The sequence below is a fragment of the Marmota flaviventris genome, chromosome 15, assembly GCF_047511675.1.
Source record: "Marmota flaviventris isolate mMarFla1 chromosome 15, mMarFla1.hap1, whole genome shotgun sequence".
NCBI lineage: Eukaryota > Metazoa > Chordata > Mammalia > Rodentia > Sciuridae > Marmota > Marmota flaviventris.
The window spans coordinates 53,712,938-53,738,940 of record NC_092512.1 but is presented as its reverse complement, the minus strand read 5'-3'; the positions used below and the strand labels follow the sequence as shown (position 1 = coordinate 53,738,940).

Sequence of the window (26,003 nt, the reverse complement as noted above, 5' to 3'; positions counted from 1 at the left end):
AGCCCCACATACTTCTGCCCTGGTTTTACCTGCATCTCTTACCGTCACAGGAACAGAATGCACTCCACACTTGCTAAAACTGCAGCACAAACACTCCCAGTCCTTCAGTGGATTGCTTCAAAGTTAAAGATAGATGGGCAAGCCAGGGGAACTGCCACCCGTAAGCATGACTAACTCTGACAGCGAAATGAAAGGCTGACCACAAACCCCTCCAAAGAGAAAATGCTGTGTCTTTTTAACTTGGCCCAATATTTTTAATTGTCTGGTAGTCTGGGGCTTTTTTGTTGTCGTTGTTTATTAGTTTTAAATTTAGTTTCTTTACAGTTCCATATGCGAGGAACAATCTTTTTTATCTTGTGGCATTGAGCATCCTTGGAGGACTCCCCACCCCAGAGGGGAGGAGTTGAACATTGTTTTGTTTTGTTTTGTTCCCAAACTCTACAAATAATAGAAGAAATGATATTGTTTGCATTGGGTGCACCTGCTTCCCTAAGCCAGGGTGAGGTGTTTTGTTTTCCCTCTCCACCCCCACTCTCCTTTTATCTTGGCTGTGCATACTTTGTTGTTTGGTGGGAATTTAAGTGGCTCCTGATTTCTTAGGGAACTTCCTATCCCAGGGAATTCAGAGATTCTCCCCAGAGGCCCCCAGAGACGGTATTGTTTTATTGCCCCCACCCTCAGTCCACACAAATCACATAAACACGCACCCAAACACTCAAGATGTTTTTAAAGCAGCAGAAGAAATGTAATCCTGCAAAGATTTCCTGTGTATATGTGCATTCATGAGTGTGCGTGTACTTGAATGCTCTCTTGTGTACTTGAATGCTCTCTTACACCCACAAGGATATGTTGCACAGAGGAATGCAAATCTGTGTGCTTTGCTGTGTATATTCTCTTTAGTCTTGAATACAACAAAGTAAACAGTAATTTCTTCTCTTGCTCTAAGTTACAAGAAAGCCCCACGTGATCAACCCCTAGGACCTCCCTCTTTTTTCTCCCCTGCACATCTCTCTCCAGGGTGAGGCAACAATACCTGGCATGGGGTCACTGGATGGAACCTACACAGTCTACCCCAGAGACTGTGCTGGGTGCACAACGCAGAGAGAAAGTGACCGACCTTCTAGTTCTACTTTGTGACTCTCTGGGTAGCCAGAATCTTGCCCTGCTTCATCTTTGTACCCCCAGGTCCTGACAAAGGGCTTTACTCCTGTCATAGGACATGTCAGAAAATATTCATAGAATGAATGTTCAGAGAGGTGATTTGGGGCAAGCCCTTTCATAGCTCTGGTTCTGATTTTCTTCCTGATAAATTGAACAGTTGATTTCTTGAATTTTTTTCTAACAACACTCTGATTCTCTTTGTTCAAAATGGATATGGATTTATCTCTTTATAGCAGTCCGAATTCGATTCATGAAACAGAAACCGAATTAAACACTATTTTAAATGAGATGAACTTCCTTCTCATGTAAAAGAAGTCCAAAGATAGGCCATTCAGGATTCAGAGTTGTCATCAGGGATGTAGGCAAGCCATCTTTCTACATTGTTACCCTCTATCCAATACCATATGGTGATAGCCACCCTATTCTCCCTTCTTCTGGATCAGCAGGAAGAGAAAGTGTGGGTAGATAAGAGGGCCCCCTTTGTAGCCAAGCCCAATGAAGTGCTGTCTTAGAAGTAGCACTTGACATCGTGCTGATATCTCATTGGCCAGAATGTCTTCACTGGGCCTAACCTACCTGCGGGGAGGTATATATGTCGTTTTCGCTAGGCAAGATGATGCCCTAAACAAAAACCAGGATCTTATTACTCAGGTAGAAAGGAGAATGGCTATTGGTGTCAGGTAGCAATCTTGCAGTATTCCAAGGTCATCATTGGCCTGGTTTGCAGTTCCAGCCAGTTGTTCCACCACCTTTCCTTGGTTTGAGATCTTAAATAAAGTTTTTCTAAATCCTTATGACATTTTTTAATTTGTCCTTGGAAAAATGAGAGAGGGGAAAATAAAAAAAAATATTTTTCAAATGCTAATTTTATACTTAAAAGTGTTTGGTTTAAAGAACTGCTCTTTATTTTATAATCATATCATTTTCTCTGTTTTTCATGTGAAATGTGCTTTTTTTTTTTTTTTTTTTGAAAAATGATGTTCCTGGGAGACAACAGTTTATTTTTTATTAAGTTATTACTCTGAAAAAAATTTTGTGAACTTTTTGCAATCACCTGGTTTATTTTATTTTATTTTAGAGAGAGAGAGAGAATTTTTTAATATTTATTTTTTAGTTTTCAGTGGACACAACGTCTTTATTTTATTTTTATGTGGTGCTGAGGATTGAACCCAATGCCCCGCAGAGGCGAGGCAAGTGCGCTACCACTTGAGCCACATCCCCAGCCCAGTAGTTTATTTTTTAATAAGTCCTTTAAGTTCAAAAGTCTAGGAACATCACTGTGGATCATTTCCTTGATTTGCTGCCCTGTTTTCATCCTCTGCAGAAAGAAGGCTGGGGGGTAGATTAGAAAAATATTAGGCAGGGGTGTCTGTACCTGTGAAATAGTGGAGGAATCAAGGACACAGGTGTGGTTCATTCAGGAGGAAAACAAACTTTCTTAGCCCAATGTCAAGGAACAACCTAGGAGTAATATCCTCAATATGCCAGAATTGAAGGCCTAGTTCCTGAACTCTGCCTGCCCAAGTTCAAACCCTTCCTCCAGAAGGAACTAGAAGAGTGATCTTAAACACATTACTTAACCTCTTGATGGCTATTTTTTTTATATGTAAAAAATGTAGATAATACAATCTTTCTTAAAAGAATAGAGGAAATTTGAAAATGTACATAAAGAGTTTAGTATGGTGATTGACACAGAATGTAGTCAATAAATGTTACTTATTACAGGATTTGATGCAACTCTGAATAAACAAAAAGCCAAAATTTTTGATGGCTTAAGCACATAATTTTTTTTTCTTTCTCATGCAGTAGAATTCCAGAGGCCATTGGTTCAGAGTATAACTGAATGACAGCTATCCCAGACATCAGTGATCCAGATCTTTCTTTCTACTCTATCATCCTTAGCTCATTGCTTTATGATATAACAGCTCTAGAGTTGCAGCCAACACATCCATATGCAAGAAGAAGAATTGGTGCAAAAAAAGCAAATTTTCACTGTTACTTTCAAAAACCCTACAGCATATCTAACCACGGCTCATTGAGAAGTTTAGCCCCATGATCATACCTAAAAAAGTGGAGGCTTTGAAAATGGAGTGCATTGATGTCCTTTAAAATTTTAAATTCCTTTTTTTTTTTTTTGGATCCTATTGTAAACGAGTTTTCCTCATTTCCCTTTCAGAGAATGTGTCACTGATAGTATACAGAAATGCCTTTGATTTACGGGTGTTGATTTTGTATCCTGCTACTTTGCTGAATTAATTTACTAGTTCTAGAAGTTTTCTGGTGGAAGGAACTTTTGGAGTCTCCTACGTATAGAATCATATCATCGGCAAATAGTGCTAATTTGAGTTCTTCTTTACCTATACAAATCCCTTTAATTTCTTTAGTCTAATTGCTCTGGTCAGTGTTTCAAGAACTACGTTAAATAGAAGTGGTGAAAGATGGCACCCCTGTCTTGTTCCAGTTTTTAGAGGGAATGCTTTCAATTTTTATCCATTTAGAATGATGTTGGCCTGGGGCTTAACATAGATAGCTTTTATGATGTTGAGACATGTTCCTGTTATCCCTAGTTTTTCTAGTGTTTTGAACATGATGGGATGCTGTATTTTGTCAAATGCTTTTTCTGCATCTATGGAGATGATCATATGGTTCTTAATTTTAAGTCTAATTGATGTGATGAATTACATCTATTGATTTCCATATGTTGAACCAAACTTGCATTCCTGGAATAAACCCCCCTTGATCATGGTGTACTATCTTTTTGATATGTTTTTGTATTTGATTTGCAAGAATTTTATTGAGAATTTTTATGTGGTGCTGAGGATCAAACCCAGGGCCTCACACATGCTAGGCGAGTGCTATACCGCTGAGCCACAACCCCAGCACTTTTTTGCATCTATGTTCATTAGAGATATTGGTCTGAAGTTTTCTTTTTTTGATGTGTCTTTGCCTGGTTTTGGAATCAGGGTGGTATTGGCCCTCACAGAATGAGTTTGGAAGTGCTCCCTCTTTTTCTGTTTCCTGAAATAAATTTAAAAGTATTGGTATTAGTTCTTCTTTAAAGGTCTTGTAGAACTCTGCCGTGTATCCATCCAGTCCTAGGCTTTTCTTGGTTGGTAGGCTTCTGATGGCGTCTTCTATTTCGTCGCTTGAAATTGATCTGTTTAAATTGTGTATATATATCATCCTGATTCAATTTGGGAAAATCATATGACTCTAGAAATTTGTTGATGCCTTCTAGATTTTCTATTTTATTGGAATACAAGTTTTCAAAATAATTTCTAAATATCTTCTGTATTTCTGTAGTGTCTGTTGTGATATTTCTTTTTTTATCATGTATGTTAGTAATTTGAGTTTTCTCTCTCCTTCTCTTCATTAGCATGGCTAAGGGTTTGTCAATTTCATTTATTTATTGAAAGAACCAACTTTTTGTTTTGTCAATTTTTTCAATTGTTTCTTTTGTTTCAATTTCACTGATTTCACACACACGTCAGATAGAGTAATAATCTCTAGAATATATAAAGAACTCAAAAATCTTAACACCAAAAATACAAATAACCCAATAAATAAATGAGCCAAGGAATTAAACAGACACTTCTCAGAAGAGGATATACAATCAAGCAACAAATACATGAAAAAATGTGCAACATCTCTAGCAATTAGAGAAATGCAAATCGAAACTACTACAAGATTTCATCTCACTCCAGTCATAATGGCAGCTATTAAGAATACAAACAACAATAAGTGTTGACAAGGATGTGGGGGAAAAGGCATATTCTTACATTGCTGGTGGGACTGCAAATTGGTGCAGTCCAACTGGTGCAATCTGAAAGCAGTATGGAGTTTTCTTGGAAAACTTGGAATGGAACCAACATTTGACCCAGCTATCCCACTCCCCAGTCTAAACCCATAGGACTTAAAAACAGTATACTATAGTGACACAGCCACTTCAATGTTTATAGCAGCACCATTCACAATAACTAAACTGTGGAACCAACCGAGATGCCCTACAATGGATAAATGGATAAAGAAACTGTAGTACATATACACAATGGAATATTGCTCATTAAAAGAGAATAAAATTATGGCATTTGCAGGTAAATGGATGGAGTTGGAGAATGTCAGGCTAAGCGAAATAAGCCAACCCCAAAAAGCCAAATGCCAAATGACTTTTATGATTTAAGGATGCTGATCCATAGTATGCTGGTGTGGGGGATGGGAGGATTAAATGAACTCTAGATAGGGCAAAGGGGAAAAGGGAAGGGGGAAAAATGGCGGAATGCATAGGTCATCATTACCCTAAGTACACGTAAAAAGACACGATGGATGTGACTCTACTTTGTGTACAACCAGAGATATGAAAAATTGCACTCTATGTGTGTAATATGAATTGTAATGCATTCTGTTGATGTATACAACAAATCTAAATTTTAAAAAATAAATTACTAAGGAAACTGTAAAAAATAAATAAAATAAAGTTGAGATTCCAGGTTTCATTACAAATGAAGGAGATATAAGTGGCATAGTAAGCATGCAGGGATCTTTGCCACAGATAAAATTATTGCTGATTGTTGTTGTTGTCGTCATCGTTTGAAGCTAGGACTCTGTGAAAGGAGCTGTTGCAGCCAGAGATTCTTAAAGTCACCAATGTATGAGGTGATGATCAAGATCACATAAGCAATAAGTCCTAGAAATCTACTGTGCTGCACACGGCCTACAGTTAATAACAGGGTCCTGTATACTGGAAAAATTACTGAAAGAGAGTGTCTCACATTCTAACATGTTCTTATCTCACACACAAAAAAAGTAGAGGACAGGAGGAAACTTTTGAAGATACTATCTTATCCTTGATTATGGTAATGATTTCACAGGTATATAATATCTACAAACTCAACAAGTTGTACACATTAAATATAAGGAGATTTTTAAGTCAGTTATACCTCAATTAATTTTGTCCCTGGTGAATGGAGGTCTCTCTCTCTCTCTCTCTCTCTCTCTCTCTCTCTCTCTCTTTCTCTCTCTCTCTCTCTTAAAAAAAAATTACATGAGCAAAAACAGTCCTGTCCCTGAGGAGTAACATGAATAAAGGTCCCAAAATCACAATCATCCAGGACTAGTTTTGGATTAGATCTGGACTAGTGATGTAGCTCAGTGGTAGAGCACTTGGCTAGCATGTGCAAGACCCTGGATTCAATCTCCTGTACAAAAGAAAAAAAAAAAAAAACAAATCCATCTCCAGGTTTCATACTATTACCTCCCATCCATCCCCTCACCAAATTCTAATTCAGTAGATCTGAGATCAGCTCAAATAACCTGTATTTTTAATTTTTAATATTTTATTGAATACAAGTGACTCAGTGAAGCAGACTCATAACCTAGAGTGATTTATGATGTACATTAATTCTCTGCTAGCTGTTCTCTGCCCTAGATGGGCTTAGAGGATCTCTGCTTCAATTGAGGTACAATGACATCACCGACACTGGTCTGTGGGAAGAGACAAGTCAGTAATAACAGAAGGCTCTAAAGTTGTTTTACCCCCTCAAAATTCAAAATTCACTTAAGCATCTATTTTTTAATCAATTTAGGAAGAATATACATATTATGGTTTAGATACAAATTATTCCCCAATGCTCATGTGTGAGACAATGTAATGATGCTCAGAGGTGAACATTTGATTAGAATCCATTAGGTGAATTGTTTTGATTAAAAGAGCTATAACTTAATCCATTGCTGTATTAATCCATTGATATGGATTAACTGGGTGGTAACTGCAGGCATGCAGGGTATGACTGCAGAAAGTTCGTCAGTACGGGTGTGCCTTTGGGTTTTGCATTTTGTCCCTGGTGAATGGAGGGCTCTTTCTCTGCTTTCTTGCTGCCATTTCCTGAGCTGCTTTTCTCTGCCACAGCCTTCCACCATGATGTTCTTCCTCGTCTTGGGCCCAGAGTATGGAATCAGCCAACCATGGACAGAACCTCTGGAACAGTGAGCCAAAATAAACCTTTCCCTCTGTAAGTTGTTTTTTTTTTCGGATCTTTTCGTCACAAAAATGCAAAGGTGACTACAATCCATCTGCATCATAACATTTAATTCTAAAATAACTATAATTATATTAAATAATTCAGTGTCTAAGACTAAAATATAACATTTATAAATATGCTTATATAATATGTGATATTAATATAAGATAATATATATCAATATTTGAATGTTATAGAATACATTGTTATTATAATATATTGTAAATAATATATTACTCATAATATATTATAAAGGGAAAAAATAATAAGACTTTGCAAGTTTTGCTCAGTCCTCAAATACCAATGGCCAGTCAATCAAAAGTAAGTGCCGATTAGTTCTATGTTTGACAACTTCATAAAAAGTCATTTGCTTCTCAAGAGATGTCAGATGGAAAGCAGGGATTTGCACTATTCTTGGGCCCATGGTAGGATTCTAAGTCCTCTGAATGCCAATCATAGGTTCTTGGGGTTACAGGTTCTTGTATCTTATCCACTTCCTCACCTACAAATCCCCAATGAGGTGAATCTACCACCTCATTCATAAGTTGATTGATTCCTTTCATACTGCCCCATGACCTGAGCCACTGCCATCCCACAGGTCCCATGGAGAAGCATTCCAGGACTGCCTCCCTGTTCCCAGTCTTGGTGCAGACCTTCTGTTCCTCAGACTGTATACTCTCCTGTTTCTTGGACCTCTGGCTTCTAACTTCACTTCTCATTCTCTCATTTCTGACCTCCCTTTGTCCTTTATACCCAAATGTGTTTGCCCCAGTTACCATAATGGGTCTTTCTTGATTATTATTTGTTTTCAATCCATCTATGCTACCTTTCTGATTTAAACCAATTCTGTTGTCCCCCATCTCTGTACCATCATGTTAAGTGCAATGCATTTGCCTAGTCTACCCACCCCCACGAGCAAGAATGCAGTGTTTTCTATAGTGCCAGAACAGGAGAGGGGCCATCGATATGTGTGAAAACATATCCCCCAAAGCACCACTGTTACATTCATTTTTTTTAATGTACATGTTTCTCATTAATGCTCATCCAATTTCATTTTCTGTTGTTATAACAGAACGCTTGAGACTGGGTAATATATATATAAAAAAAAAGGTTTATTTTCATTCACAGTTCTGGAGACTGGAAAGTCTCGTATTGGGCAAGTACCTTTGGTGAGGTACTTGTGGAACTTGACTTCATGGTGGAAAACTCAAAGAGCAAGCCAGAGCATGAAAAGAGAAAGCATGGAGCAAGCTCACCTTCATAACAACCCACTCTCTCCATAATTCCAGTGGGCACAGCATTCATCAGCCCTCCAGATCTATCCACCTTCCCCTAGGCTCTACCTTTCAGCATGACCACACTGGGAACTAAGGACTCAACCCAGAGGCTTTTGGTGACCACATTCGAACTATGGCAGTGCTTTATGCAGAATCCTCATAACAATGATAAGTACAGGAAGGAAAGGAGGAAAAGCAAGAGAGAAGAAAGGAAGGGGTGGAAGGAGGGATGGAGGGAGGCGAGTAAATAGAAGTAAGAGAGCAAAGGAAAGAAAGAAAAAGTACAAAATATTTACCGGTAAATAAATGTCATTGATGCTGTAGATCCTCAAACAGGAAACCGCAAGAATATCAGCTTTGCAGCCTAGGGATGAAGCAAAACATGCACAGTGGAAGAGGCTGGATGGCCAAGCCACATGCTCCTGTCCAGCCAAGAGACCAAGAGAATGACCTGCCCTAGAGTGTTACAGGTGGACAGAGCAAAGTGCAGTTGCTGGGCTGGAGGAAATAACAAAGGAAGGGAGTCTTCTGGGCTGGATTGTAAAGAACTGAAGACCTTTAATTAAGCATTTGACTAATCTTCTATGACTCCTTCCTCAGCAGTTTGCTATTTGACCTGCTCTCATTCAAACAACACATCTCTCCAGTGAGTGCCCAGATGTGCCCAGAACCTTCACAGATGTGTTTTCTTCACAGCAGTGGACTACCCGCTCCCCAGAAGAAGTCTAGAAATCAGGAGGCTAGAGATGGGTAAGAGGACTAGTGCCAGAGCTGCCTAGGTCTGGGACCAGATTTCATTGTCTTTAGAAGGGAGCCCAGGTACAAATCCACAGAAAAATGAAAATGAGGTTAACCCGAAGGAATTAATGAAAATCAGGGCTGATGACAAGGACCAGAGTGTAACTCTCACCACTCTCTTTACTTATTGGAGGAAGTCTACTGGTGCTAATATTAGCTACCTGGGTACAAAGGTAAAGGCTGCATCCCACTCAGTTGTACTCATGGTCATTTACAAAAGCAACCTGACTCTCAGCCACGGGCTCTCTCCTCATGCCTGTAACTCAACACTACCCCTTCTTTCAATTTACTAAAGCAACAATTATCAACCATGTCTGCACATGTTTTGATTCACCTGGGACATTGTTTTAAAATGCTGATGCCACCTCTGAATCTTTTGGTTTAATTGTGCTGGGGTGTGAGCTGGCCATCAGAATTGTCTAGATTTCTCCAAAGGTTTTAAGATGTGCTAGGTTGAGATCTACTGTACTAGAGCAACATTAACAGGAAATTATTATGTAGTCGGATTGTTGCTGAAACTCTGGGAGTTATGAAGACATAATTCCAAAAGTTTAAAAAAAACTTCAAAATCAATTTTAAATATTTGTGTCCTTAAAAAATTGCTTGGTCTCTCCATTGGGAAATTCTTTCTAACTAGAGAAAGATTAACAGCACCAATAGCTTAATTTCATCCTACAGGCCCTTTTCTTTCCTACTCTAGCACTCTGCTAGCTGCCCTTCTTTTGTCCCCCATCTCAGCCCACCCCACTATAGAAGATAACTTTTGGGGGACCCAGGTGAAAACAAGAAACAAGGGGTAGGTGGATAGAGAAGGGCAGATGGTTGCTGTACTTAGTTATGAAAAGTTCATTTAAACCACTATGTCCAACATTCCTCATCTTTTCTAGCCAAACACATCCACTTCTATATTCTACACACCAAAAGAGACCCTCTCCTTCTATAGAGAATTCAATATTCTTTAGGGGCCACCCAGGTCAAACTGCAAAGAGCTTAATAAATTAGTATTGTTTTTTTCCTTTCTGACACCTCTGTTACATGCCAGGCACTCCATGAAGAAAGTTTTGTTAGTATCCTGTTTCTCAAATAAATATTGAAGCTCAAAAAGCTTAAGGAACTTGTTAAACATTTCAGCTGTTAATCTGGAATTGTACCAGATTTAATTCCACCTACTTTTCTATAATGAAAGGGTTTCTGGCTTAAGGCCATCTAGATCAGTGTTATTAAAGCTTTTAGGATTTCATATTTCATAGGATCATTTTGAAAAACTATCTTGACTATTTAATTTAATTTAAAATAATTTAAAATAATTTAAAAATATTTTAAATTGACATTCTACTCAAGAGATACAGAAAAAATCATTTGTCAGTAGTCAGTATCCATTCACGATAAAAACTCTTCACAAAATATTATAAAAAGAACTTATCTTACCACCATAAAAACCATGTGAAAAGTTCACAGCTAACATCACTATCAGTGGTGAGAAACTGAGAACTTTTCCCCTAAGATTCCACGTAAGGAAAACATGCTCACTCTTACCACTTATCTTCAACATCTACTGGATTCTTAGCTAAAGGAATTAGACAAGAAAAAGAAATAAAAAACGGCATCCAAATTGGAAAGGAAGAAGTAACATTATCTCTTCAGATGACATTATCATATACATAGAAAACTCTATAAGTACTCAAGAAAAATGTTAGAACTAATAAAAAAAATTAGCAAAGTTGCAGGGTACAAAATCCATATACAAAAAAAATCAGTAGCATTTCTATACAATAATAACAAACTAACTGAAAATGAAATTAAGAAAATAATCCCATGTGTAATAGCAACAAAAAATACTTAGGAATAAACTGAAGAAGATGAAAGATGTTTATGCTGAAGTTATAATGTATTGAAGGAGGAAATCAAAGATAGAGATAAATGTGTTCAAGGATTGAAAGAATTAATATTCTTATAATGTCCATGTTACTCAAACTGATTTACAGGTGCACTGCAATCCTGTTAAGTTTTGGATTTTAAATGTCCCCCACAGGCCATGGCCTACAAACATGGTCCCCAACTAATGGTGCTGGTGGGAGGTGGCGGACACATTAGGAGGCAGAGCTCAGTTGGAAGTAGTAGGTTGGAGAGTACCTTTGAGAGCTTTATTTGACCACATTCCCTCTCTACTCCTCCTTACTGGCCACTATAAAGGGAGCATCTCTGCTCTACCACACACTCCACACCAGCCCACAGCAATGGAGCCAAAGGACTATGGACTGAAACCATGAGTTAAAATAAATCTTTCTTCCTTTAAGTTGATTTTCTCAGGTATGTTGTCATAGCAATGGAAAACTGACTAACACAAGTCCCTATTATGCTCCCAATGGCATTTTTTGCAGAAGAAAATAATTCTGAAAGTCACGGGGATCTATTAGATAGGAGGAATAAATTTAAAAGATTCATTGCACAAAATAGTGACTATAGCTAATAATGTATTATAGTCTTACAAATTGCTAAGAGGGTAGATTTTAAGGCTCTTAAAATAAAGATAGTATGGTAGGTGATACATATGTTAAAAAGCTGAATTTATTCACTCTACAATTCATACATATTTTAAAATAACATATTATACATGATAAATATATATGATTTAGGAAATTTTTTAATTGAAGTAAAAAAATCTAAAGCAAATGTTATTAAAATATATACATATATATAATATATATAAAATATATATTATATGGAATTACAAAAGACACCAAATAGTCAAAAGAATCTCAACCAAAAAAGAACAAAGCTAGAGATCACCCTTCCTGATTTCAAAATATATTACAAGGCTACAATAATTAAAACTATATGGCACTGATACAAACACAGACATATATACATCAATGGAACAAAAACAGAGCCCAGGGGCTGCGGTTGTGGCTCAGAAGTAAAGCACTTGCCTAGCATGCATGAGGCACTGGGTTTGATCCTCAGCGCCACATAAAATTAAGATAAAGGTATTGTGTCCACCTACAACTAAAAAATAAATCTTTAAAAAAAATAGAACCCAGAAGTAAATCCACGCATCCACAGTCAACTGATCTTTGACAAAACTGCCGAGTACACACAATGAAGAAAAGACAGTCTCTTTAATAAGTGGATATGAGAAAACTGGATATCCACATGCCAAAGAATGGAATTGGACCATTTTCTCACACCATCTACTAAAATCAACTCAGAGTAATTAAGGACTTAACTATAAGACCTGAAACCATTATAACTATTAAAAGAAAACATAAGGGAAAAGCTTCTTGCCATTGGGTTGGGTGGTGATTGTTTTCTTAATATGACACCAAGTACATAGGCAAGAAAATCACTAATAGACAAGTGGGATGACCTGAAACAAAACAGTTTCTGCACAGCAAAGGAAACACCAGCATGAAAAACTACAGAAAAGGAGAAAATATTTGTGAATCATATATCTGATAAGGGACTAATATCCAAAATATATAAGGAATTCACACACCTTAATGGCTGAAAAACAAATAATCCAATTTAAAATTTAAGTCAAAACACAATGCAAGATCACCTCATGTCTATTAGAATAGCTATTATCAAAAAAAAAAAAAAGATAACAAGTGCAGGTGAGGATATGAAGAAAAGGGAACCCTTGTACACTGTTGAAGGGAAAGTAAATTGGTATAACCAATATGGAAAACAGTACAATAGTTTCTCAAAAAGTTAAAAATAGGCCAGGCGTGGTGGCACATGCCTGCAATCCCAGCAGCTCAAGAGGCTGAGGCAGGACGGTCTCGAGTTTTCAAGTTCAGCCTCATCAATTTAGCAAGGTCCTAGACAACTTAATGAGAACCTATCTCAAATAAAATATAAAGAGGATTGGGGATGTGGCCCAGTGGTTAAGCACCTCTGGGTTGAATCCCCAGTACAAAAAAAAAACAAGAAAAGAAAAATGAAAAATAGGACTATCATATTATCCAGCAATTCCACTTTTGTTAGCTTTGCATTCCTGTGACCAAAATGCCTGACAAGAATAACTTAGAAGAGGAAATATTTATTTTGACTCATAGTTTCAGAGGCTCACTCCACGGTCCACCCACTCTATTGCTCTGAGCCCGAGGTGAGGCAGAGCATCCTGGTGGAAGAGCAAGGCAGAGGAGCACTCCTCTGCTCATGGCAGACAGGAAGCAGAGAGGTAGCAAAAAGAATGGGCTACTGGGAAAATCAAACCTTTCAGGGCTCAATGCCATTGACCCACCTCCTCCAGTCATATCCCACCTGCCTACTGTTACCACCCAGTTAATACATTCAAGCTAGGAGATAAACTGATTAGGTCACGGCTCTCATAATCCCATCATTTTGGGGGACACCTCATATCCAAACCATAACACCACTCCTGTGCATATATGCAAAGGAAATGAAATCAATGTTACAGAGGGATATGCACACCCTTGTTTATTTCAGCATTATTCACATTAGCTAAGATATGGGAACAACCCTAATGTGCATCAACAGATGAATGGGTTAAGAAAGTTTGACACCTATTTCTATCTATCTATATCTATCTATCTATATCTATATCTATATCTATATATATATATATATATATATATATATATGTATATATATATAATATAATATATTATATATATACATCAGTCTTTAAAAAGTAGACAGTCCTGCCATCCCTGAACCAAGATGTAGAATTGTTCATTTTTATCTCGTGTCCTATAGGTTTTCATGTCTAAGATATGAGAGAGGAGAGGGATATTTGTTTTTGAAGGGAAAGATTTCTGTGATCTCAGAGGTAAGAGGGTTGAACTTGCCCATCAAGAATTGCATAATATGGTAGTTTAGCATCTGCAGATTTATGCCTTTGAAATATCTGCACCTGCTAGGTGCAGTGGCCCACACCTGTAATCTCAGTAACTCAGGAGGCCGAAGCAGCAGAATTTCAGGTTGGAGGACAGCCTCAGCAACTTAATGAGGTCTTAACCAACTTAGTGGAACTCTGTCTCAAAAGAAGTCTGAGGATGTAGCTCAGTGGTAAAGTGCTCCTGGATTCAATCTCCAGTACCAAAATAATCATAGTCATAATCATAAATACCTGTGTCCATGTATCCATCAATTGCAAAAGTCTTAGACCCTCTAGTAAAGCCCTTAACAATATCCAGCATGTGCCAATCTCTTCTTCATTGCCTCTGTCCCAAAGAGTTCATTTTCTACCCAAGGAATTTATTCTATTTCAGGGCTACTGAAAGTTTCACAGGAGACCCTTTAACAAGTTAAAATCAACCAACTGATTAATTGTGTTTGGATGATTTAAAAAAAAAAAATCATGAAGTTTAAGATCTGCCATTAAATTCCAACTTACCTGTAAAAAATTTTGAACAAGTGTCTTTATCTTGCAAAATCTGTTTCCTTACCTGTAAATGGAGATAATGTTGATAATGTTTAGATAACATGTGAAACTCACCCAGCCCAAAGCTTGGCATATTGCAAGCACTGAATAAAGAATTGTTGTCATTCAACAAGTTCCTGAGCCTTTTAACTGTCCCATCATCCAACTCATTTTTCTGTCACTGTTCCAGAAGATGGTGAACACTTAGTAAATTCCTTGATGCAGTACAGATGTGTTACTGCAGCAGCCCCCTGATGGCCCAACAAGTAAGACTTTTCAAAAGGAATGAGGATTGTAAGATGTGATTTATTCTCTGTGAACTCTTATTATTAGCTGAGTTTTTCCATCACTTCTCTAAGTGCTTCAGATGATTAAGTCACTAATTTGTCTTAAAACTTTATTCCATAGAGGGTTAGGGTGTATAACTCAGTGGTAGAGTGTTTGCCTTGCAGGAGTCTTGGGTTCAATCACCAGCACCACAAATAAATAAATAAATAAGATAGAAAGAAAGAAAAAGGAAAAACCTTTACTCCATACAGATGTTCATTGAATTACAATAGGGTTACATCCCAATAAGTCCACAGTAAGATCTAAATATTGTACATATTTAATATACCTAGCCTATGAAACATCATAACTTAGCATAGTCCACTATAGAGTACTGTTTACCTTCCTGATGAAATGACTTTCTGGGAACTGAGACATCAGAATCATACCACATATCACTGGGGGCGGTGGAGGGGGAGGGGGGTCCAATTAAAAATTTGAAGTACAGTTGCTGCTGGATGTGTATCACTTTCACGCTACCTTAAAGTCAACAAATTATAAGTCAGAACCATTTTTTTAAGAGCGAGAGACATAGAGAGAGAGAATTTTAATATTTATTTTTTAGTTTTCGGCGGACACAACATCCTTGTTTGTATGTGGTGCTGAGGATCAAACCCGGGCTGCACGAATGCCAGGCGAGGGCGCTACCGCCTGAGCCACATCCCCAGCCCTCAGAACCATTTTAACAATATTAACATTAAACTCACTGGTTTATAGTATAGAAAAAAAATCCATCTTCTCTTTTAAAAGATCTAGTCCTCCAGGATCTCTTCCAGGTTTCGCTGTTCCTCCAAATCACCAGCATTGGTATGGCAAATCCCTTATACGAGCTCCTTCCATTTGCTATACTCCACTCACTCCAATCCCCCCCAAAATTGAACTAAAACGAGGCAAGAAAAAAATTCTGGGACATGCTAACTAGAGAGAAGGTAGAAGTGAAGATAAAGGAAGAAACATGTCTTCAGGAAGAATGCAGTCTTTAATGGGGAATATAAAAGAGGGGATAATGTCCCTATATCCCCAGTAGGCACACACAAAAAGGAAGTAGACTTGAAGTATGACATTTGGGTAGATTTCTAAAAGTAGAAAGGGAAATACTGAAGTGAAACATAAAACTATCTTCCCTGGTAGTTCTTAAAATGAAAGATTGGAGGTGGGGATTGGAGAGACAGAGGCATAGCATTTGCTCTTCTTTTTAGAGGTACCAAAGGGATAGTCTGGATTCATCTATTCATCCGTTCATTCATTCAACAAATATTTATTAAAGGCATTCAATATGTTAGGGACTTTCTTAAGTGATAGAATTGTAGAAGTGAATGAGCCAAGAAAAAACAGACAGTAAACAAATAATCAGTGAGGTGTGCTGTCAGGTGATTCTAAGTACTGGGGGGAAAAACAAAAGAGCAAGGGAGGATTGTAAAATGGGGAGAGGTGAGAATAGATGTCTGTTAGTAGTAGGACTGTGAGGAAGAACCTCAAGGAAAAGGTAAACTTTGCACAGCCCTGATTTGCAGATTATACACGCCGTTTTCGGTGGCTGTAACAGACTGACTAGTTTACAAACAGTAGAAATTTATCTGGCTCACAGCCTTGAAAACTGGGAAGTCCAAGAGTATGGCTGCAGCATCTGATGAGGGCCTTTGTGCCTTCTCATAACATGGCAAATGAACACGAGCACCCACTAACAAAAGAGAAAACTAGTGCAACTAGTTCTTTTTTTCAGAAACCCACCTGTGCAATGATTAACCTGCTCTTGCAATAACGCACTAATCATTCATAAGGGCAAAGCTCTTGTGACCTATCAGCTCTTATAGGTTCCACCTCTTGATACGGTCACAATGACAATGAAATTCCAACATGAATTTTGGAAGGGACAAGTCATAGCAAGATGGACTGGCAGAAAGGTGGAGGAAGAGCACTCTAGGCAGAGGGACCAGCCCACACCAAGGACTGAAGGTGAGAGTGCACTGAGAAATGGGCACGTTCCAGAAACAGCAAAAAACAAATGGACTGCAGCAGTGAAGGAAGGTTGCGTATAGGAAATGAGGTCAAAGGGGTTGGTTAAAAGTTCGAATATGTCATTCTTTAATTTTATGGTTCCATTCTGTATGTACAGAATATTGCTATATTCTGAATATTGCTATATTCACCAGAAACAAAACCATGCCCCAGAGGAGATGTTTTTGTTTTTGTTTTTAAATAAGAGTATCTCCAGAAAATTTTTAGTTATCAACTCAGGGATAGCAGCTAGTCTCTCTCTGACTGAAGTCTGATGTTTTCAAGTCTCTTTTGCTAAATCAAACCATAGACCACCTAATAACTGCCTAGGAATGATCAAGAATTTTCAAATTTAGGCATAGCCTTTGAACTTGAGTGTATGTCAAAACCCAACATAAAGCACTTATTGGAAAATACTAGCATAACAATGAGAAATTTTACAACCACACACTAAAGAAGCTTGATATTATGTCCAATTAACACAAAATCTGGAAAACTTGCTATGTTCCCCAGACCCATCTCTCAAGGAAATCTATTTGCCTTGGATTTTTTTCTGGGACTCATGGGCCGGGAGAAGAGTTCTGTAGCCAATGCATGTCAATACCTAAAGACAGTTCAAACAGAAAGGCCTGGGTTTCTTTCTCCTTGGATATTTTTCCTCCCCTCTCCCTGGCCCCACCCCAGTGCAGAACACTGAAGCATCTAAGAAAATAGCCCTGCGGCTCATCAAGATCAAGGCGGGCATTATATTTCAAGTTAAAGTTCAAAACAGCTTGGTTTTTGCTGAGACTTCTTACTTCCTGAAATCAGATGGCGCCTTTAGTACTTCAGTGTGCTGAGTCACAAGCCAGCCAGCTACACACTTGATCTTTCATTTGAGGCCACCCGGCTGACAAGCCATCTTCCTCAGTGGCAAATGAATACAAGGACCATGTCGAGAGCACCTTCAGGAGCGATTCCTGTGGAGTGTTAAGACATAGAGCAAATAGGATGCTTTTTGTTTCTTTCTCCTGGCTTTATTTACCTTGAGAATATTTAATCATCCAGAAGAAATTACCAAAAAAAAAAAAAAATCCTAACAAATAATCTTTAAATGATACCACCTACAGCTGCCTAATTACTGCATTGTTTATTTTATTTTAGACTTGTATTTATCCATCAGAGATTCCAAGGACATGTGCAACAAAAATATCAAGATTCTAGCCATAAGAGAGCCATTCATGTTAAAGTCCTAGAAGCTGATAAATGGTGGCTGCCCATCAGCCCAGACTTGCTGGTAAACACATTTTGGTAGATTACCAATTGAGAAAGATTGGCTAATTCCATACAAAAATCCAAAATTGTAGATACTCTTAAAAACTTGAAAGATCTGTCAACAGAGGACCAAAATTCCCAGGTGATCATTTGTCAGAATGGATGCTAAGAACATGGATTATCACTCACCTGGCCCCACCTCACTGTATTCTTCTGCATTAGTGCCTAACCCTGTGAGCATGCACCTGGGACCCCATCTAGCCCAACGCTTCTATTTGGCAGAGAGAAAAGCAGGATCCAGAGAATTTTAATGACTTGTCCAAAGTCACCCAATTAGATAGAGGCAGAGCTGGGGCCAGAATTCTGGCCCCCTTCCCGAGATATCCCATTTCCTAGAGCTCCGGTTGTGAAAGAAATTGGGCCACATTTGAAGCAGTGTCTCAGATGATGCTGGCTCTGAAGTTATTTTAATTATAAATCATCACCAGAAACTAATGAAGGCATCAAAGCAGTGACACTGGTATAGACCAGAAGGGTTTGGAAAACTAGGAGATAGAACATTTCCTGAGGGATTTTAAATTTAAGTAATCTATATTTAAAATGTCATGATTTTTGTGAGTAACAGTGGGGCAATGAAAAGCTGAATAAAAATCACATCCTAATTCAGCTATACTGAATAAATTAAAAATGATATTTCTTGGACGCTTCAATTAGTGGCTTTTTTTTTGCAAGAATTCTGCTCTATATCCTTCATTTAGTTAATTCATGGTAATACATTCAATGAAAATAAGTGGGTACTTATTTAGGCCTTTTGAGAGCTTTTATGACCAATGATACTGTTTTTCTCATAAGGTAAAATATATGGACCATCCAAAAAATTGATTTTCATAGGTAGTTGCATTATAAACATAAAAAAAAATACAAAAAAGTATGCTGGAACTGGTACTGAAGACCCTGATGTTATTTTTTTTTCTTACTACATCAATTCAAAATAGAAATGGGAATTTTTTTTCTTTTCTTTTTCTTTTTTTTCTTTTTTTTTGAAACTGGAGATCAAACCCTGGACTTCATGTATACAAAACAAGAGCTTTGCCACTGAACTACAACCCAGCCCTAGAAATGGGAATTTTCTTAATTAATTTTTCTACATATTACTAGTTTATGGCCCTAATTCTATCCTACTTTCCAGGAAGATTAGCTCTACCTGCACCATTCCCAGAAATCTGTCACCTTTAAAAGGTTTAAAAAGAAGCCAGAATATGTCTTTGGAAAAGTATGTAATCTCAAAATGACCCCATGTACCTCCGCCCCAAAGAAAAATGTACTACCCAGATCATGATATAGTACTACCCATGACATTGGTGACATGATGAGTTGGACATGCTACCTGTTCTATGGTTCCACACTCTTTTAAACAGAGTCCACAAACTACATTAGCAGCCATCTAAATCTAGGTAATGACAGGAATCTAAGAAGTCGGAGCACAATGCTGCTCTGTAATGCAGTGTTGCCATTAGAAATTGCAGTTGCTAAAATTAAACTGACACTTGGCAGAAATTATCATAACATCTTCCATTGCAGCCTTATGACTGACAAGAGTGGCACAAGCTGCACTGGGAATGGAGCTGTGTGCCTCAGAAGAGGGACAAAGAATATACAAGGCCACGCAGCGATAGCTTGAGTGGGATAGCATTCGAAATCGAACTGCCATCCTCCTATCCTTCCCAGAAACACACAAGTCCTTGCTCAAGTTCAAAGTACAAATTTCCTCTTTACCTTCTGTCTTTGTTTTCTCTTCAGAGAAGGGAGGAGGAGCTCAGTGGTTGGGCAAAGAAAAGGAAAGCTCTAACTTGTCATCTGCCAGAATGGGTTTTCTCCCTCTCCTCTCCCATCACCCTCAGGATCAAGGCAAACTCCTGAGACAGCACTCCTTAATTGGCAAGTCTACTTTTAAAGCAATAGGAAAGCATCCCTTTCCCCCAATGCTCCACATTACTGCCTCTGTTTTGGCAATGTTTTGTTCTAACCTAAAGCATATGCCAGCTTCCTCAGGCACAGCCCAACTAAAGGGTTAAACAAATTCCTTGGAAACTAGAGGAGGGAAGACTCCTGGAGCTGTGCAGGTGCAGAATTACAGCCTGCCACTACTCATCATGCCAGACTCCTGAGTCTTTGCACTGGGTCTTAGATACAGCAATGTTTGGGCTTTCTTGTTTTAACATTTTAAAAAATAAATACATGAATTTTTTTTCCTATTCTCTCAGCAGACATCCAAGCCCACAGTGTTTTTAGCAAATATTTGTCAAATGGTCAACAAGGTTTTAAAATATTTTATCAGAGTCCTTTCCCTCCTCTGCAACTTCCAGTCTGATTTAAGCTTTCCTAGTCCACAGATGATCAGTTTAGGGCAAGAAGATCTTGTTTAATAGCTAAAGGGCTATGTTCCCTTGTTGAGGGGTGGGGGGCATGCCAAAGCTCTACATTGTAAGGAAGTCACGTTATTCAAAACTTGAATTTGCAGTTTAGAATTCCAAGAGTAATGAAATTGGTAAATATATGAAAATCGATTGAAAGGAAAAAATAAAAGAATTTTTGTCTTTTCTTAGCCTATAGAGGGAAAGGCCAAGGAATGTAAGACATACACAGCAGAATACTTTGTTCTTTGTTTTTTATTTAGTCACAACACATCAGTACAACAGAGGTCAAACCCAGTTCAGTGGAGGTTGTTGAAACTACACCTGCTAAAGGAATAAACCTGTAAAATGATACATTTATAGCCCAAATCAGATTAAATAAACCAAAGAGAAGAAGGCAGCAAAGCCCCTTTAAATATCTCAACAACCACATTTCCATGCACCAAAAGGAAACACAACATAAAAAAAAAAAAAAAAATCAGTTCAAAAAAACACAGCAGCTCCAGAAAAATTAGGTCATACATTTAGCAGGTTCCACTGTACTAGTCAATTGACCACTTGCACACGTGATCACTTATCCAGGTTAACACTTAAGAATTTGAGATCCGTGGGATTAAAAATTCATTGCATTGCTTGGGGCTGGTAAATGCAGGCATATTCTATGCAATTGTCTTCAGTTTCCTCTCCAACACTCCCAATGGGGCCCTAACCCACCAGTGGCTGTCTCCTAGTCCTGAATTGCCAGAAGGGCAAGTTCTAGCAGACAATGGCACTTGGTTCAGTGGATTCAGGGTCACTGATAGTATGTATATCCAACTGACTGCTGAGGAGGCAGAGAATTAACTAGTCTTCTTTCTTGGATAAAGCTAATCATCTGATTTGTCAACGCTTTGTTTGGAAATATAAAATTCAATATAGTTCCCCCTACACACAAAGAATATTATTCATACACCTTAATCTCTCAAAATATTAACAAACAGAATCATGTTAACATTGAGCATAGTGGTTTGAAAAAATTAATTCTAAAATCAGACTGCAACTATACAAGGAGAAAAACAGACCAAAAACACTAAAGTTTATGATTCCTAAAACTCTGAGGCAAAATGGAATCATTCTTAGATAGGTTTACAAAGTAAATTAGACACAGTAAAAACCTATCACAAAGAATAGGTTTGTACTATCTCAATTAAATGTTTTAAACAAAAATTAACAACTAGTTTTTTTTAAACTGCCAATATATGACATGATAAAAAAATTAAAAAGAAAAAAGTAAACCAACAAACCTTTAGTCTTTAAAAAATTTTATCTGAAAGTGTACCTTTTTCCTTTTTACTTTTACTGACGACTTTAAGGTGATGTTGGCAACAGTCCAGCTCAGCTGGGATTTTAAGTTTTCCCCTCCCTCTTTTTTTTTTTTTATAGCATCAGTTCTTTAAAAAGCTCCGATCTCCGTCCCCCAAGGTCTATAGGGCTTGCCAAGGTTTGCCGCCTGCGTGGGTGCCGAAGGGCTCAGTGCATTGGGAGAGAGTAAATGGAAGGAGCCAAAGGAGAAGGGGAAGGCAGACAGCGAGGCTACTGAGGACAGCAGAGGCGGTGAGAGTTTGGAGGCAGAGGTGACCACGGGAAGAACCGGTCCAAGGCCGCCAGTAGGGGGCGCTCGCAAAGCAGGCGCCTCCGCATGTGCCGAGGCCAACCTGCCCTGGTGGTGTGGTTCCGTGGGCGATGCAGTGGTGCCAGCGCTGCCGTGGCTGTTCTGGGGCAGCAACAGCGGGTGCGCGATGTGTGGATGATGTCCGAAGGCGCTCCCCCAGGGAATGTGTCCAAGGCCCGCGTGGGCGCCACTCGCAGCTTCCCGTTGGGAGGCGTAGTTGTTGAGATGTGAGACCAGTCGAACGCGAAGCGGGTCAGAGGCATCTAGTCCTTCAATGATGCTCAGGTAACGGGCAACTTCCGCCAGGCATTCCCGAAACCCCAAACTCCGATAGTCCATAGCTAGGGCATGTGCGTCAAAATAACCTGAGAAAAGAACAAAAGAAAAAACTCAGGGTTTTGCTCATTACCCGCCTTTCTTCCTCCCCAAAGGCAGTCTTTTCTGGCAAATACCTAGTCTTGAAAACAGAACAGTCACAGGGGTTCTCCTGCAAACCCAAATACTCTGGAGCTGACCAAAAATCTTTGCATTAATCAACATGAGTAGAATGTATTTGCTAATGCAAGTTCAAAGTCCAATTAGGAGCTGCTGAGCACAAATTGGAATTATACCCTACCAGCAGATGAAACTATGCTCATTCCTTTAATGTTTTCCCTCAACAACAACAAAAAATACATCAAGGACAGAGAAACCACAGAGCAGTGAAATTCATTAGACACACAGATGTAAGTTATCATCGTGGAGCTTTTAGGCACTTGGTCCTCAGTAAAGCATTTTCCAGGCTGGAGACAGAGGAGACCGACCCACAGACCTTGGTCTCCCACCCTCTGTTAGGTTTTTCTCTACTAAACCACAACAGGTTTCTATCCTGGATGTGATGTGTCAGCTCTTTAATAATAATAACAATAAAAATCCTATGTACGAAATTAAGAATAAATGTACGTGTGTGTGCATGCTATTTCTCAATCTTTTTCTCAAAATTGCAATGGACAAATGTGGCAGATATCTGAATCAGGGCTGTCAAAACTTTGGAGGATCTCAGAGACTTTGCAAAGGGCTGAGGTAATATATTTAATGGAGAAAATCAGATGTTCAATTGAAGTCATACTAACAGGCAAGCGCACACACCACACACCCTTCTCTGCCCACCCCCAGAGAAAAAGTAGGCAGGAACTGCACCAATCCTGGACTATGCCTACTGTTCCCTGTACCCTGACCAGATAGAGGCCCCCAGGACTAATAAGAAGTACCTTTCCCTCCTGCCGTGTGCAGCATTTTCAGGTGATCCACGGTCATCTGTAAGATCTCAGCTTTTTCTAGCTTAGCAGATCCCTAAAGAAGAGAATGACAAAAGACTGATTTGGCACGAGTGCCTTTAGTGGAAAACATATAACACACACGCACACACATATACATATTATATAATATCTCATGTTATATAATATATGTTACTCTTTCTCTGTAAATCAACAAGTGTGGACTAAAGCAAATGAGTTGTCTTCACAAAATCCGTTGGAAAATCTGTATGAATTCATCGAGACATAAGCAACACGACTATTTTCCAAGACATGAATAAGGTTCAGATTTATGGGGGAAGGAGTCAGAAGGCGCAGATAGCTATACTGATAACTCTACCTACTTTCTCCATTACCTGCTTCTCAAAAGCACTGGGTACCAGCCTCCTTAGCTCAGACAAACTGTTATTGATCCGGTCTCGTCGGCGCTTCTCAATGATCTGTGGGAAGCAGGCAAAACAAAGAAGGACATTTCCATGATGACTGCAAATTTCAAAGAGAAGAAATGTGATTCTTTCTGTTAATAACAAAATTTAAAAAGAGGAGCATTCGTTCAAAATAAAATTTAAAACTCACGCCTCTCCGTCTTTTCCTGGCCAAGATCTGGGAAGATGTAGTTGGGGACATGGAACCTAAAGCCGAACTCAAGTTTCTGAAAGGAAAGGGGGTTGCGGGGGAGAATAGCCGTTAAGCGAGTGGAGATGATCTAAGGATCGCCCCAAGCCCTCCTTGCACTCAGACTGTTTTGGCAAATTGGACTTGAAGGTGACTCGAGGGTCCCTCGCCACCGGCAGCGGCCAGCCTGCGACGCGCACAGGTCGGCTCAGAGCAGCAGCTCCTGAACCCTCGCCCGCTGTCACCGCTGCCAGTCTCTCCTCCCTCTCTGGCCCAGCTCAACCGTCTCCAAATTACCCATTCTCGTCCGCACTCTCCTTCTCCACCTCTATGGTCTCGTCCAGCTCGCTATCCGAGGAGCTGTACTCGGGGTGAGCTCGCTTCATGCTGGCTGCGCTGGGGCTTCAGGGGAGGGTCGACGCAGTGGGCAGGGAGGAGTTAACAACCGCGGCGCCTCTAAGCGCTCGGCTGCTCGCGTTCAGCACACACTGATCCCGCTCACGCTCTGCCTCCGGTTAAAACTCAACCATCCCTTTCCCACGCTGAGCCCCTTCCCAGGGCCCTAGGGAGGGCGGGGGCGTAGGGAAGGCGGTGAGGGGGCGGAGGGGCGGGGCCGAGGCTCCCGGGCAACCGCCTCCCTCCAGCCAATCCAGCTTCTTTCTCCGCTGAGTGGCAGATGCTCAGGGGAGGGGCGGGGGCGAGACTGAGGGCGAGGGCGGACAGCGCCTCCGCCCCCGCGCCCGCCCCTGCCCGGCGGCGGTGCGTCGGCTCCGCGGGGGCTCTGCCTGGCCTCCACTTGTGGGGAAGGAGGAGGTGCAGGCGGCGGTGGGCCGGCGGCGAGGAGGCGCGGGAGGCCGGGTCGGGACACAAGCCCGCCGGCAGCCGCGGCCCCGCCCCGCCCCGCGCGCCCCGATTGGCCTGGCCGCGCGCCAGGGCCGCGCCTGCAGCGCCGCCGGTGAGCCGCACGCGCCGCGGGCCGTGGGAAAGTGCCGGCGCCCCGGCCGCCAGCCAATCCGGGCTGCTGGCGACGGCGACGGCGGCCGCGCTGGCGGCGGCGGCGGCGGCGCTGGGCGTCCGCATGAATGGAGAAGAATGGCCAGGCGGGGGAGCGAGGCTGTGCTAGGGCGCGCCGCCCGGACTGAGCGGCCGCGGGCTGGGCTCCCCGTGTGAACCTGTAATCGGAGCCTGGGCGCCGGCCGGCCCCGGAAGCCACCGCCCTGAGCCGCCGTAAATCTCGGCTGCGTAGCCGCCAGTGCTCCGCGGCTGGAGGCGCGCGCTCTTGGCCGGGCCCGGCTGGGTGCACCTGGCGGGGCCTCTCGCTGGTCGCTCCGTGGAACCAGCAGGAAACCCAGAGAGGTGTCTCTTGTGCCCCGGGCACGTCCTTTGTGGCTACCAGCCCAGAGGCTAGTCACATGGAGGAGCAGGACGTGGTTTGGGGGATGTTCTTCCGTTTCTGGGGACTGAGCCCGCCAGTGTAGCGAGAGGCTTCTGCAAGGGCTTTCCAGCCTCCAGCATGGAATGAACTCCTTTATGCATCTAATTTCCGGGGAAGTGGAGCGCTTGTTTTGTAGGCTAAGTCCGGGAGGGGTGAGTCCCTGGGGATATTCATCATGTTGGTTTCCCCCCAACCCTCACCCCGCCTCCCCGCCCCGCGTTGGCGGCCAGATCCTCTCAGCCGGCGACAGGGTGGCGGGGCGGGCGTTTGCATCGGAGGCCTGCCTCACTGCGAGGATGTATGTCTCTGATCAGTAGACAACGCATTACACACACAAATACACCGCTTTCTGGCTTTGGTTGTGGCATGGCA

The 26,003-nt window shown here is 40.6% G+C and overlaps 1 protein-coding gene across 2 annotated transcripts; it reads right to left on the bottom strand.

The window, feature by feature from the left end:
* Positions 1 to 20,872: 20,872 nt before the first annotated feature.
* Positions 20,873 to 24,778, bottom strand: Hey1 (hes related family bHLH transcription factor with YRPW motif 1). Of its 2 annotated transcripts, none has more exons than XM_027949545.2 (5): positions 24,494 to 24,778; positions 24,158 to 24,233; positions 23,926 to 24,021; positions 23,537 to 23,618; positions 20,873 to 22,651 (listed from the first exon to the last, which is right to left on the bottom strand). In XM_027949545.2, the coding sequence occupies exons 1-5, from the start codon at positions 24,580 to 24,582 to the stop codon at positions 22,068 to 22,070; spliced, it is 927 nt and encodes a 308-aa protein (XP_027805346.1). In that variant the 5' UTR covers positions 24,583 to 24,778; the 3' UTR covers positions 20,873 to 22,067. The 2 variants fall into 2 exon arrangements, with proteins under 2 accessions (XP_027805346.1, XP_027805354.1); XM_027949553.2 differs by having other exon boundaries at positions 23,938 to 24,021; positions 24,494 to 24,777.
* Between the last annotated feature and the right edge of the window lie 1,225 nt (positions 24,779 to 26,003).

Excerpts from the sequence above, each read along its gene's own strand:
- Hey1 (XM_027949545.2), bottom strand. The coding sequence starts at position 24,582 with ATGAAGCGAGCTCACCCCGAGTACAGCTCCTCGGATAGCGAGCTGGAC. Across the intron at positions 24,234-24,493 it reads GAGAGTGCGGACGAGAATGG|AAACTTGAGTTCGGCTTTAG; the intron begins GTAATTTGGAGA and ends CTTTCCTTTCAG. Across the intron at positions 22,652-23,536 it reads GCACACGGCAGGAGGGAAAG|GTTATTTTGACGCACATGCC; the intron begins GTACTTCTTATT and ends TTCTTTTCTCAG.